The 15334-nt window shown below is 34.4% G+C and overlaps 1 protein-coding gene and 1 pseudogene across 1 annotated transcript in view; both read right to left on the bottom strand.

Annotated features, from left to right (window-relative positions):
• Positions 1-15334, bottom strand: part of CCDC178 (coiled-coil domain containing 178) — a 375512-nt gene that overhangs the window by 341756 nt on the left and 18422 nt on the right. The window contains exon 4 of the mRNA XM_034996280.1: positions 4777-4799. Within this exon, the coding sequence (XP_034852171.1) occupies positions 4777-4799 (23 nt within the window). The remainder of the gene's footprint in view (positions 1-4776; positions 4800-15334) is intronic.
• Positions 13903-13990, bottom strand: LOC118004828 (annotated as a pseudogene).

The raw sequence follows: 15334 nt of genomic DNA, 5'->3' as shown, positions 1-15334 counted from the left end.
GCTTTAGCACATTCATTCTTTTCTAGTTCTGTAAGGTATAGAGTTAGGGTACTGGATTTGGAATCTTCTTTTTTTTTTTAACTTTTTTTTTTTTTTAAGATTTTATTTTATTTTATTTGTTTGAGAGAGAGAGTGAGAGAGAGAAAGAGCACAAGAGGGGGGAGCGGGAGAGGGAGAAGCAGACTCCCTGCTGAGCAGGTAGCCCGATGCGGGACTCGATCCCGGGACTCCAGGATCATGACCTGAGCCGAAGGCAGTTGCTTAACCAACTGAGCCACCCAGGCGCCCTGGGATCTTCTTTTTTAATGTTAACATTTATGTCTATAAATTGCCCTGCGACCATTACTTTTGCTATATCCCATAAATTCTGGTATATTGTATTTTCATTTTCATTCATTTCAAAGTATCTTCTGTGATTACAGCCTTGATTCACTGAGTTTTTTTGAGCATGTTGTTTAAAATCTACATTCACATGGACTTCCTAGGTTTCTTTCTGTTATTGATTTCTAGTTTCATTCCATTAGGTCAGAAAGGATACTTGGTATGATTTCAGTCTTTTTTATTCTATTGAGATTTGTTATATAGCTTAACATATGATCTATCCTGAATAATGTTCAATGTCAACAAGAAAGGAATGTGTTTTCTACTGCTATTGGGTGGTGTGTACTATATAAGTCTGTTAGGCCTAGATTGTTCTAGTGCTGTTCAAATCTTTTTCATTACTCTTTTTTTTTAGTTCTTTTTTTTTAAGTTCTTTTTACCATTCTTGAAAGTGAGGATAGAGTGAATTCTCAAACTCTTACTACAGAACTGCATATTTCTTACTTTAATTCTGTCAGTTTACACTTCACGCATTTTGAGGTTGTATTTTGGGTATGTATATAATTTTGATAACTTCTTGATGGAATGGCCCTTTTATCAAGATGTTAAATATTGTTTCTTATAATATGCTTTGACCAAAAGTCTATTTTGTGTTATATTAGTTTAGCTACCCCAGCTCTCTTTTGGTTACTATTTTCATGGAATATATTTTTTATCCTTTTACTTTCAACATAGTGTGTCTCTGGATCTCAAGTGAGTCTCTTATAGACAGCATATAATTGAATCATGTATTTTTATCTATTCTATCACTATCTTTTAACAGTAAAGTTTAATCCATTTAATACATTTAATCCATTTAATCCATTTTCATGAAAAGCAATTACTATTAAGGAAGGACTTACTTCTGCCATTTTGTTATTTGTTTTCTATAATACTTAAATATTTTTCATTTTTAATTTCTCCATAACTGCCTTCTTTGGTGATTAGTTGAATTTTCCTAATGTATTTAGTTTCCTTATTGGATTTATGTTGGTGTTTTTGTTTTATACAATTTTTCCTAGTGGTTCATTGGAGATTATTATTAACACCTTAACTTCATAAAAATTAAGTTTGAATTAAAATCAATGCAGTTTCAGTAGTATTAAAAAAAAAAAAACACCTCTGTTCCTTTATACTTCTGTTCCCTTCATGTTGTCATTTCTACAAATTACATATTTATCCATTGTGTGCCCATTAATATAGAATTATAACTTTATCCATTTAAAATTATATAGAAAAATAAGAGATGCAAAATAAAAATGCAATCATACTGACTTTTAGATCTATCTTTGTAGCTACCTTATTGTTTTTATTTCTTCATATGGCTTCAAGTTACTGTCTAATGTCCTTTCATCTCTACTTAAAAGACTACCTTTAGGATTTCTGATAGAACAGTCTGCTACAGATGGAGCCCCTCAATTTTTGTTTATCTTGAAATATCTTAATTTCTCCTTTATTTTTGAAGGACACTTCTGCAAGAATCAGAATTCTCATTTGACAGGCTTTTTTTTTTTTTTTAAGGTTTTATTTTTTACTTGAGAGAGAGAGCACAGAGTGAGAGGAGAAGCAGACTCCCCGCTAAGCAGAGAGCCCAATGCAGGGCTCCATCCCCGGACCCTGAGATCATGACCTGAGCTGGAAGCAGATGCTTAACCCAATGAGCCACCCACATGCTCTTGGCCTCCAAAATTTCTGATGAGAAATTGACTGTCACTTTTATTGAGGATCCCTTACTCATGATGAATCACTTCTTTCTCACTGCTTTCAAGATACTCTTTGTCCCAGGCTTTCAATGATTTGACTATAATGTGTGGATCTCTGAGTTTATCCTGCATAGAGTTCACTGAGTTTTAGAAAATTATAAATTCATGTCTTTCATCAAATTTGGAAATTTTTAGCCAATGTTTCTTCAAATATTCCTTCTCCCCCTTTTTCTCTTCCCTAGTACTCTTGGACTCCCATTATGCATATATTTGTATTTGTGATTACGTCCCTCAGATCTATTAGGCTCTGTTCACTTTACTTCATTCTTTTGTCTTTCTGCTCCTCAGCCTGAATAATTTCAATTGGCCTATTTTTTTTAAATTTTATTTTATTATGTTATGTTAATCACCATACATTACATCATTAGTTTTTGATGTAGTGTTCCATGATTCATTATTTGCGTATAACACCCAGTGCTCCATTCAATAAGTGCCCTCTTTAATACCCATCACCAGGCTAACCCATCCCCCCTCCCCTCCCCTCTAGAACCCTCAGTTTGTTTCTCAGAGTCCATAGTCTCTCATGGTTCATCTCCCCCTCCAATTCCCCCCCTTCATTTTTCCCTTCCTACTTTTTTTTTTTAACATATAATGTATTATTTGTTTCAGAGGTGCAAGTCTGTGATTCAACAGTCTTACACTATTCATAGCGTTCACCATAGCACATACCCTCCCCCATGTCTATCACCCAGCCACCCCATCTCTCCCACCCCCCACCACTCCAGCAACCCTCAGGTTTTTTCCTGAGATTAAGAATTCTTCATATTAGTGAGATCATATGATACATGTCTTTCTCTGATTGACTTATTTCGCTTAGCATAATACCCTCCAGTTCCATCCACGTTGTTGCAAATGGCAAGATTTCATTTTTTTTGATGGCTGTATAATATTCCATTGTGTATATATACCACATCTTCTTTATCTATTCATCTGTTGAAGGACATCTTGGCTCTTTCCATAGTTTGGCTATTGTGGACATTGCTGCTATAAACATTGGGGTGCACGTACCCCTTTGGATCACTAAATTTGTATCTTTGGGGTAAATACCCAGTAGTGCATCAATTGGCCTATTTTCAAGTTCACGGATTCTTTCCTCTGCTATTTCAAATCTATTGATGAACATCTCTAATTATTTTTTCATCCAGTTATTATACTCTTCATCTCCAGAATATCCGCTTGGTTCTTTTTTATAATTCCTATTTCTTTATTGGTAATCTTAATTTGTTGAGACATTAGTCTCCTGGTTTTAACTGTTTGTCCATGGTTTCCTTTATCTCTTTGAGAATATTTAAGATAGCTGATTTAGTTATTGTCCAATAAGTCCAACATTTAATCTTTCTCAGGGCCATTTTTAAAAATTTCTTTCTTTTTTTCCCCTTTTTAGTGAGACAAACTTTCTCTTTTCTCTTTGCCTGCTTTATGATTTTTTGTAGAAAACTGGACATTTTAAATAGTTTAATGTGAAATAGAAATAAGATTACCTTCCCTCTGTTGGGTTTGTTGTAGGTTGTTCTTTGTTTAGTAGTTCTTCTAAACACATTTGAGTAATGTATGTATTCTTTGTCATGTGTGGGGTACTGAACTAAGTGTTTCATTAGCTTACTGGTAAACTTATGTTTTCTCCAAGTTATCTTAAATACCTAGAGTCAAAAAAAAAAAAAAGAAAGAAAGAAAGGAAGGAAGGAAGGAAAGGAAAAGAAGGGAAAAAGAAAAGGACAAGGAAAAGGAATAAAAAATACTCGTCTTAGCAGATGGGCTCTCTGTTGAAGTATTCCTTCAATGCTTACCCAGGCTGTTTACAGCTCTGCTTCTACTTTTAACTGTTGCCTGCACAGATCCTAAAGGTCAGCCAGTGATGAAAGATCAGGGTCTTCTTGGGTTTTCCCTGAGCATGTGCCTAGCTCTGGTCATACGTGTGCACTTCTTGATTCTGCAGTATATATAACAGCTTTGAAAAATTCTATTTCCCCCATGTATGTCTTCTTTCCCAGGCATTTTGGTTTGTCTAATGTTTGTCCCAACTGTTATTCACAGCTTCAGACAGTGGTGGCAAGTATATGCCTTCAAATGCTTTCAGTAAACACTGCCTCTAAGTGGTTCCAGCTGAGTGATTGCTTCAAGTCAGGCAAAACAAAGATAAGCCTTTGTGCTGGTTCTTCAAGAAGTCATCAGACAGGTCAAAACACTGAAACACAATTCTTTGAGAATAAGGTCCATATTGTTTTCTCTGGCACTAGCCATCTGCAGCACAGGTACAGGCTGCTCTCTTCCCGGCCACCACTGATTTGGGGGCTAGAGAATGGCAAGGGGGCAATTTATAGTGCCATAGTGCTCTCCTAATGCAATACAACAGACTCTTCATTAACTTTCCCCCTAGTTGTTGTCTTTTACTAAACTCAGAGTTCTACAAAAGCTGATTCTGACAAATTTTTGCCAACATTTTTTTGTGGTGGGACAGAGCCCCAGAGATCTCTATTCTGCCATTTTCAGTGATGTCCTAATTCTTACCTTTTCAAAAAAATGCATTTTAATAACAAGTATGAAAAATTCTGCTTTGAATTTCTTATTTCTTTTGAAATAAAACTCATCTACAGCACCTTAATCATTAAAATTTGAACTTAAAAACAACTTAAAAAGAATGAAAGGTGCTTACCATTCCTCAAGAGAAGTTTCAAACTGTCAAAATAAAAGATCTCAATAAAAATCAAATTTTAAATATCTCAAAAAATAATAGCAGGCTAGCTTACATTTGAACTCACTGATAAAACTATAAGTACTCCACTTCACAGACCCCATTATATTTTTGTCAAACGATACTCTGTTATTTCTAAAACAGATACACACTTCTACTACCTAGTCCTTTTATTACTCCCACCTAATTGTTCTTACCTTTCATCTGTGTTTCTAAATCTTACTCCTTCATTAAGGGCCTGTTCAATGCCACTTACTCCCAAAAGACTTTCCATATAATCAGAAGTGCATTATATCTATTAAATTTTAATATATAACCAAAGAGTGGAAAACACTCTGGTAAGTTCACAAATATTTAGCTTTCCATAGTGTCCCTCTTTTAGACCATAAACTCCACGGCAGGAGTCACGTTCTACAGAATATTCTAAGAGTATCCTGGGCTATAAAAGACACAAGTTACCAAAAACACAAGGGATACATAGTCATAATTTTATGGGTTTCATAGATAATGTCTAATTCCAGATGTTAGTTGGGCAAACATGATTACTTCTCTTCAATTCCCATGTCATCCAATATTTCTGGAGAAAGGTATATATGTATGCCAATAAAATCACTGTGACATATATTTTAGAAAAATTCCCAGATATAGAAAGAAAACAGATGAAACTGTCACTTAAAATAGAGCAAAGAAAAATATAACTCAGAAGAAAAAATGAAGACCATTTCAGGGCAGGTAAAAGGCTTCTCTGTGGAGCTCATGAAAAATTCCTAGTATGTAAGAATAAGTAGGTGATAATCAAAGTAAATAACTGATGGCCTGCCTGTGGTGAGGTAGACTAGTATTATTGCTTTCCACTCTTAGAATCCAGAATACATGGCTGAGAAGATGCCTTCATGTCATTGCCATGAGAAGAACTCTCTAGCCACACTCGAGATCTGACTAGGATGGAGAGGCTAAGAATGGAAGTTGTGGTTCTAGAGAGAAACAAAACAGAGCCTACATAACTAGCAGAATCTCACATAGAAACAAGTGGATAAAGGAAAAACAAAGGCTAATTCATCAATGCATGAAAATACTTGAAGGTGCTACAACAAACTCAAATGTATGCTTATTTAAGTAAAAAGACATTCCCTCAATTTCCTTTCCTAAACATATTACCTCCTATTTACAAAGAATTCCAGTACAATATTTTATTTACTGGATAAAAGCCTTTAATGTAAGAAGGCTCTGACAGCTGCTAAAAAGCAAACAAATAATAGCAACAAAAAAAACAACAAAACCAGCAAAAAACTTATGCTCACAACCAGTTATCAGTCTGGTCCATCATTTATAAATACAAAAAATAAAAAAGTATACAAATATTTGAGGAAAGATTAGAGTATTAAAAAAACAAGAAAATTTACTTAAGATATAACATATACTGGAATGGATAAAAGTGATATAATAACAAATTCAAGGCATATATATATTTCTCCATAATATTAAAAAAATCAAAAGATGAAATTTAGTATAAGAATATTGTTATCCAAATATGAAAAAGACTGAAATAGTAACCATTTCATTATATATATATGATATATATGAGATCTATATATATGAGAATTTAGTTCATTGTAAAATTTACATTACAAATATATATGAGATATATATGAGATATATATATGAGAATTTAGTTTATTGTAAAATTTACAATATATATATGTATGACATATATATGAGAATTTAGTTTTTTGTAAAATTTACATTACAAATCAAGGGAGATGGACAAGTCAATAAATGATATAAGGATAGTTTAAACAATTATTTAGAAGAGATAAAGTACGTGCCTCATGCCATAAAGTAGTAAACATCAGATTTGAAAAAGCCAAAGTGTAAAAAAGGAAGTACTGAAAATAGTAAAATATTTTAATAATCTTGATATGAGGAAAATTTTGTTAGATGATACAAAATTTGTCAGATAACAGATTGATTTTACATACAAATTTCTCTATGAAAGAATACTATAAATAATTTAAAAATTAGTACAAGCAGAAAAAAAATTTTGTAACAAAAGAGATAAAGAGATAAAAGAGATAAAAAAATACTTCTACACATATATAAAAATTAACAAACACAAGAAAAAAATTGGGAAAACTATATAAACAGTAATTAGCAGAAAATTAAAGCAAATGGGCAGAAAGCATAGGATGCTTTATTTATGTGTGCCAACTGATCTATATGTATTTATCCATATCTATGTATATGCATATACACTTATATACACACAGATGTATGTTAAATGAAAACTATATATATATTAATATGTAAAAGAACCAATAATTTAACATTAAATTTTCATCAATTTGCCCATCTCCCTCATTACCTCATACTTAGACTGCCCTTCTAAACTAGTTTCATTATTTGCTACACTGCTGAACTTTTCTTATGCTAACAGTATAATAGATTTAATGGAATCTAAAAAACTCTGAGGAGACTAAATTCATCTACATAATAAAAAAACTGATGAATGCAGTTGTTTGAAATCCTATTACATTTTACATGTAATATTACAAGCTTATTCTAAAATGTATATGTACCAAGAATAATCAAAGAAGTATAAAAAGGGAAAAAAAGAGGGAACCACCACACCAGATAGTAAAACATATTATGAAGCGTGTTTAGTAAAATAAGGTATTGTAATAGGTAAAATTAACCAGTAGAATGATGGAGTCAGGAATAGATACAATCATATATGAAAACTTGATATAGGATAGATACTGTACAGCTGATTTCTAAGAAATGACTGGATTTTGCAACAAAATTAATGCTGAGAAAAGTAATTTTTCATATTTTTATGAATGAAAATAACTACCTATTCCATTCTTTGTGTCTACACACAAAAATAACAATTTCACGTTGTTCAACAAATAAATCTCAAGCAAAAAACTTTATAATTTTAGAAGATATATAAGAAAATTTTTTTAGGACTCTGCAGTAAGAGTTGTTAAACATGATGCAAAACACTTCAAATAAAGGGAAAATGATAAATGTAAGTATATTAAAATTAAAAACTTATTTTAACTAAGAGATATCATAAAGTAAAAAGACAAATCAAACTGAGAGGGTAACAAACTAAAGGTAGTAATTTGTTCCTACAGGCCAATAAGAAAATCCAAATAAACCCAAAAGAAAATGGACAAAAGATAAACAGGCAGAGAAGAGAATGAGCATTCAATGAGTATATTATTAGATCCTAAGCTAATTAATAATTAGGAAAATATTATCCCTTGGTTTTGGAAACTGGTAACACACTCCTGCATACTACAGAAACTTACCATCGGGCTGATTTATGTAACAGTTCTAAGAAGCCATGCGAAGTTGAAGTATCACAAGAATTATCTGATTGGGTTTAATCTCATAACCCAAAGCCATGGTCATATTATTTTTTTTCTTTAACATCATTTACTTTCCTTTAATTAATTTTTATGTTCTCTTAAATAGTATTGTTTTATTAAAATAGTCTTCATTTTACAACAGTTTAAGACTTACAGAAAAGTTGGAAAGATAATATAGAGATTTCATACATATTCTGGACCACATTTTCCCTATTTTAACATCTTACATTAGGATAGTACATTTGTTACAATTACTTAAGCAGTATTGATACATTATTACTAACTGAAGTTCTTTGTTCCAATTTTCTTAATTTTTTTAATTGAGATAAAATTCCTGTTTAGAACACGAGGCCTATTTGAGAGATACTGTAGAATTACAATGGCATTTTGAAGATAAAGCTTATCAACTAAAACATTTTGAGGAACAAAAGGCAAAATTGGAAGAAGCTAATGCAAAGCTTCAAGCAGACACAGACTACATGAATATATGATTTGCAAACATTTTCTCCCATTATGTAGGTTGTGTTTCACTTTCTTGATAATGTCCCTTGATGTACAAAATACATATTTTTAATATTGACGAAGTTCAGTTTACCCTTTTTTTCTTTTGTTACTTATGCTTTTGGTGTCATATCTAAGAATTCATAGCAAAATCCCAGGTCATGAAGATTTACCTCTGTGTTTTCTTCTATGAGTTTTATGGGTTTAGCACTTACATTTAAGTCTTTGATATATTTTGTACAAAGGAGACATGTATATTCTTGGGGTCAAAGGTAGCAGACTATCAGGTCAAAAGAAGCTGAAACCAGAGAACTTCATCTGCATCAGATCTGCTGCAGAACATATAATCATGGACCTCTGCATGATACCATAATAGAATAAAACTTTTGGGGAGTTGGTGATTATAGTCTGCAATTGGATGGGTTGTTAATCATGCTGTCAGTGGACAAACTGATCTACTACTCTACCACATTAAAAGAGGGATTGATTATCTGCTTTGCTTTGGCCAGTAGGACTTGAGCAAACATAAAACAAGCAAATATTTTAAGCTCTTGCCCATTGAGATTTGTCCTCCTAGAACATTGTCCTAGACATGGGTGTGAGGCCATCTTAATCACTATTTCCAGTTAAGTTAGCAGATGTGTACATCCATATGATTGGCCACAGGCAAGAACTCACAAATTTGCCCATCTGAGCTCAGAACAAATTGCTCAATGGTAATCAAATAAATGCTTGTTCTAGCCACAAAGTTTTAGAGGGAGACAGAGAGACAGAGAGAGAAAGAGTATGTGTATGTATGCCTATACCAAAAGATAGAAAAAACAATGCTTTATTTTTCTGAATATATTTTCTTTAGAGTAATAGGGACCAAATCCAGATTGTAATGAAAAAATAAGCAATTGGGAGGTGAGGAAACAAATACTAAATTTAGGTAATCCTTTTCAGATGTTAAGTAAAACAGGAAGAGGAAAAAGGGATATATTTAAAGATATGTGTGGGATTAAAAAAAAATTTCTTGAAAACAAGAGAAACATCAATAGTGTAAATGTTGACAGAAGTAAGTTAAGAAAAAAAAAAGAAATTTGGAAGATAGATATGAACACCTGATGGAACAAGATCCTTATAAAAGCTGAAGATGGAATGTAGGTAAGGGGAGTAGCCACTGATGGGGGAAGGAAATTTTCCATGGAAGGACAAAAGGAATAATATTTATGGAATTCAAGGATGTTCATAAGTGGGATAACAAGAGTTTGAAGCATTTCTGTTATCATACCTTCTATTTTCTTTCGGAAGTAAGAGATGAATGAGTAGTAAGGTAGAGGATTTGGAGACTTGAACAAAAGAGGACTAGAGTAGCCAACAGAGAATACTAGAGGAAGTTCTGGTTGACAAGCAATAATTTGAGAGCAGTATTAAAGGTCCCACTGAGGTTGGAAACAATGAATGTATAACATCTCAAATTGGGATTATTGTGTAATGTTCTCTGGCACTATTCAGCAGCCTGGGGTGCAGGAGTGGAGATGGCAGACCATCAGAGAGATTTCATCAGGGCTGGCATTTTGTCAGACTAGAAGGATGGCAGGATAAAAAAGTAAAGAACCAGATATACCAATTAGTGAGTGTTTTAAGAGATGAATTCTTTAGTCAAGGAAGTAAAGGAAAATGGGGATGACAGAATGGGAAATAATAAATATTTCAGGATTTGAGTGTCCTTAAGTTTCAAATGGAATATAATAGAATTAACAGAATTAGAGAACTCAAAGTATCAGAGATTTGGTCAGTAGGGTTAGATGATTAAATATTACTTTTCAGAATTGAAAACATATATGAAATGGTGTAAGCACAGCAAAATTTTATAATTGGAATCATAAGCATTTTAACAGTCATATTTTTTTTGGTCCTCATAGGTGAAATACTCTCAGGAATAGATGACACAGCATGGTAGAGAGCAGGATGTTCTGAGATCTCAGACCCACCTGTCTGGATGCTAGCTCTGCCACTGACTATGTGATCTCGGGGGAAATTAACCTCTGGAATCAGTTTCCTCATCTGAAAATGCGGATAATGGCAGTTTCTAACTCACAAGGTTTCCATAAGTTTTCAATGAAATCATACATGATATACAGTAGGCACCTAATCAGTATTAGCTTTATCACTGTTATTGATAACAATATTATTATTTTTGTAAAATACATTCTTTATATTTTAAAGAATGATTTCTAAATACCTTTCTCTCTATGTCATCCTTTCAAATCATGGTAACATTTTAATGATCTGTATTGATTAAATGAAAAAATTTTCAGTTCAGTAGAGAAAACTCCAAATTAAATAAAGCCATCTCTAGGCAGTCTTAAAAATAGGTAGAAGAGAAATAAAACAAAACCTTTAACTTGTATGGGAAGATATCCAGGTAATTATTTCCACATATTGCCATGTTTTCTCATTCTTTGCATAAATATAGAGAACATGTTCATAGTAACTCTAAAGAATTTTCTTTTCAAAATTCAAAATTGCAATTAAACTGCTATGAATGCATGGACAAGCTTATGGTAGATTCATCTCCGTTAACCACAGGCTTGACAGTATTCATTCTGACTATAATGGAAACCACTGTGATTTAATGGACAAACAAACTATAATGGTTGACCCAAAAAAGATTGATCTTTCACTCATTTAATGTAGTCCATACCCAAAGTAGATGACAGCTTTATAATTATTTATAAAGCTTTATCTAATAAAAGATTAAGATGACCCTGATTAAAACAAGCATTCTCCCCAAAAGAAACCCCATAACCATCAATAGTAGCCCCCAGCCCTAGGAAACTAAGGTGCTGTCTCTCCAGAGTGACCTATATAGAATATTTCACATTAATGGTATCATACAATGTGTGGTCTTTTGTGATTACGGTAATGATTACACAACTCTGTAAATACACTAAAAACCACTGAATTCTACACTTTATTTTTTTTAAGATTTTATTTATTTATTTGACAGAGAGAGAGAGAAACAGAGAGAGAGAGAATACAAGCAGGGGGAGTGGGAGAGGGAGAAACAGGCTTCCCACTGAGCAGGGAACCCAATGCGGGGCTCGATCCCAGGACCCCGGGATCATGACCTGAGCCGAAGGCAGGCGCTTAATGACTGAGCCACCTAGGTGCTCCTGAATTCTACACTTTAAATGACAAACTTTTTGGTATGTAAATTACCTCAATAAAGCTGTTTAAAAAGCAAGCAGTTTATAGAAAAATACAATTGACAATTTAGACAGAAGTGAAAAGACTTCAATTAAAAGAAGAAAAACTGCAGACCTAGAAAGGGCAACACTTTCTTTCTCTTTGTCTTTGACTCTACCCCAAACCCATCATAAATGTACTCCTTGCAGTCCCCAAGAAAAACCCAACAGGTAAAGACAGTATCTGGGACTACAGACAATGAATGAATAAAATTCAAAAATGATAAACTCCTCCCAAAGATACAATCAGCTGATAATTTTTATTAGATTAATTCCTTTTAAGTGGTAAAAATGTTGAGAAGAAATGTCCTTTTTCTGCATTTTGTTCAGGCATTCTAGAATTATCAAAATGCACCCACACATTTACAAAAATTTGGTATTTTCTCAGGAATAATTGTATACTTTAACTATTTCTAACACAAGTAACCTACTCTACTTGAAACTAGATTTTATGCTTAGATTTAAATTCTGAATTATGATCTACAGGAAAATATAATACATAATCTTTTCACAAAAACCCACATATGTTTACCTTTTTGGAAGTAACAGATCCTAGCAGCTTTTGTTTATCAAAAAAATCACAAGCTATGGGCGCCTGGGTGGCTCAGTTGGTTGAACAACCGCCTTCGGCTCAGTCATGATCCTGCAGTCCTGGGATTGAGTCCCACACAGGCTCCCTGTTTGGCGGGGAGTCTACTTCTTCCTCTGACCCTCCCCCCTCTCGTGCTCATTCTCTCGCTCTCTCTCTCTCTCTCAAATAAATAATCTTTTAAAAAAGTAAAAAAAATCACAAGCTATATTTTTAAAATTTCCTTCAAGTCCTATTTCTTAATTTTCTTTAAACTTTTCAATAAAGAGGAAGAGGAGAAAGATGGCGGAGGAGTAGGAGACCTAAATTTCCTGTGGTCCCAGGAATTCAGCTAGATAGGTATCAAACCATTCTGAACACCTACGAACTTAACAGGAGATTGCAGAAAAGAATAGCAGCAACTCTCTGAACAGAAAAGTGACCACTTTCTGGAAGGTAGAACATGCAGAGAAGTGAATGTGAGGCGATATATGGGAAGATAGACCGTGAGGGGAGGGAGCCTCCATCAGCTGCTACCAGCAAGTGATAGAGCTGTGGAGCACAAAATCAGAACTTTTAGAAGCCTGCTCTGCTGAGGGACGTCACTCCAGTGGCTAAACAGGGGTGGAACCCTCGCTGGGACAGTGTGGTCTCAGGACCCTCAGGGTCACAGAAAGACCAGGGGTGCCTGAGTCTGGCAGTGCTCCCAGGTATTGAGCAGGGAAGCCGGTTGTAGAGATGGAGCCGAGGAGTGGGCTCTCAGCTCCGGGTGGCCATAAACCGTGACCCGCGGCACAATCGGGCCACTGATCTTCCAGCAGGGACCCAACAAGCAGCAGATCCAGGGAGACTCTCCTTCCTCCCCCGGGAGAAGCGGTGAGGGAGTGCACCACAGGACTCTGCTGGGTTTGGAGACTCCACACGGGGTCATGTGCCAGAGATAGAAATGCTTGGTCACAGGCCAGGTGAGCATGGAGTGCAGCAGGAGACTGGGGAGACAGGAGTGATTGACTGCTTTTCTCTGGGGGTGCACTGAGGAGTGGGGCCCCGAGTTCTCGGCTCCTCCGGGAGGGAGATTGGGAGGCCGCCATTTTCACTCTCATTCTCCAAAGCTGTGCGGAAAGCTTGCAGGGAACAAAAGCTCCAGAGAGCAAACCCGAGCAGATTATTTAGCCCAGCCCCTGGTAAGGGCAGGGCAATACTGCCTCCAGCAAAGACATTTGAGAACCACTGCAACAGGCCCCTCCCCCAGAAGATCAGCAAGAATAGCGAGCCAAGACCAAGTTTACCGATCAATGAGAACGACAGAACTCCAGCACTAGGGGAATACTGCACATAGAATTCATGGCGTTTTTACCATGATTCTTTAGTCTTTCAAAGTTAATTTTTTCAATTTTTTTCTTTTTTTTTTTTTAATTTTTCTTTTTCCCTTTTTCAATTAGCAATAATCGCGCCTCGGATAAACCTCATTGGCTACGATACTGCCACTGTGCAAAGCTCTTTTTCCCTTTTTCAACCAATTTCTTATCAATCCCTTTTTAAAAAATATTTTTTATTTTTCATTTTTAGAGTAATATATTTTTATTTTTCATTTTTAGAGTCATATTCTATCCCTTCATAGTAGTTAACCTTATTTTTGGTATATATATAAATTGTTCTCTCTTTAAAATTTTGGGATACAGTTGCTTCTAACAGACCAAAATATAACCTAAATCTCTAGTGTACAGCTTTGTTCACATTCTCTCCTTTTTTTTTTTTTTTAATTCTCTTTCTTTTTTCAACCAACTCCTTATCTTATCAATTCCTTTTATAAATTGTTTTATAATTTCCATCTTTACACTCATATTCCATCCCTTCATTGTATTTATCCTTATTTTTGTATATATATATAAGTTTTTCTTTCTTTAAAATTTTGGGAGGCAGTTTTTCAAACAGACCAAAATACACCCCAAATCTAGTATGTGGCACTGATCTATTCACCAGCCTGATCATATTTGATCATATTCCTTTTTTTTTAATCTTTTTCTTTTTCTTTTTTCTTTTTTCTTTCTTTCCTTTTCTTTTTCCTTGGTTTCAGGTCTCTTCTGATTTGTTTACTGTATATTTTTCTGGAGTCATTGTTACCCTGTTAGCATTTTGTTCTCTCAGTCATCTATTCTCCTCTGGACAAAATGACAAGATGGAAAAAATCACCTCAAAAAAAAAAAAAAAAGAACAAGAGGCAGTACCGACTGCCAGGGACCTAATCAATATGGAAATTAGTAAGATTTCAGAACTAGAGTTCAGAATGATGATTTTAAAGATACCAGCTGGGCTTGAAAAAAGCATGGAAGATATTAGAGAAACCCTTTCTGGAGAAATAAATGAACTAAATCTAACCGAGTCGAAATCAAAAAGGCTATTAATGAGGTACAATCAAAAATGGAGGCTCTAACTGCTAGGATAAATGAGGCAGAAGGGAGAATTAGTGATATAGAAAACTAAATGATGGAAAAAAAGAAGCTGAGAAAAAAAGAGATGAACAACTACTGGATCACGAGGGCAGAATTCGAGAGATAAGTGATACCATAATACGAAACAATATAAGAATAATTGGGATCCCAGAAGAAGAAGAAAGAGAGAGAGAGGGGCAGAAGGTATATTGGAGCAAATTATACCAGAGAACTTCCCTAATTTGGGGAAGGAAACAGGCATCAAAATCCAGGAGGCACAGAGAAACCCCCTCAAAATCAATAAAAATAGGTCAAAACCCCGACATCTAATAGTAAAACTTCCAAGTCTCAGAGACAAAGAGAAAATCCTGAAAGCAGCTTGGGACAAGAGATCTGTAACCTACAATGGTA

The sequence above is a fragment of the Mirounga leonina genome, unplaced genomic scaffold, assembly GCF_011800145.1.
Source record: "Mirounga leonina isolate KUSES-001 unplaced genomic scaffold, KU_Mleo_1.0 Mir_93, whole genome shotgun sequence".
In the NCBI taxonomy this organism is placed as follows: domain Eukaryota; kingdom Metazoa; phylum Chordata; class Mammalia; order Carnivora; family Phocidae; genus Mirounga; species Mirounga leonina.
Note: the sequence above shows the minus strand (reverse complement) of the source record. Positions and strands in the feature narration are given on the sequence as shown.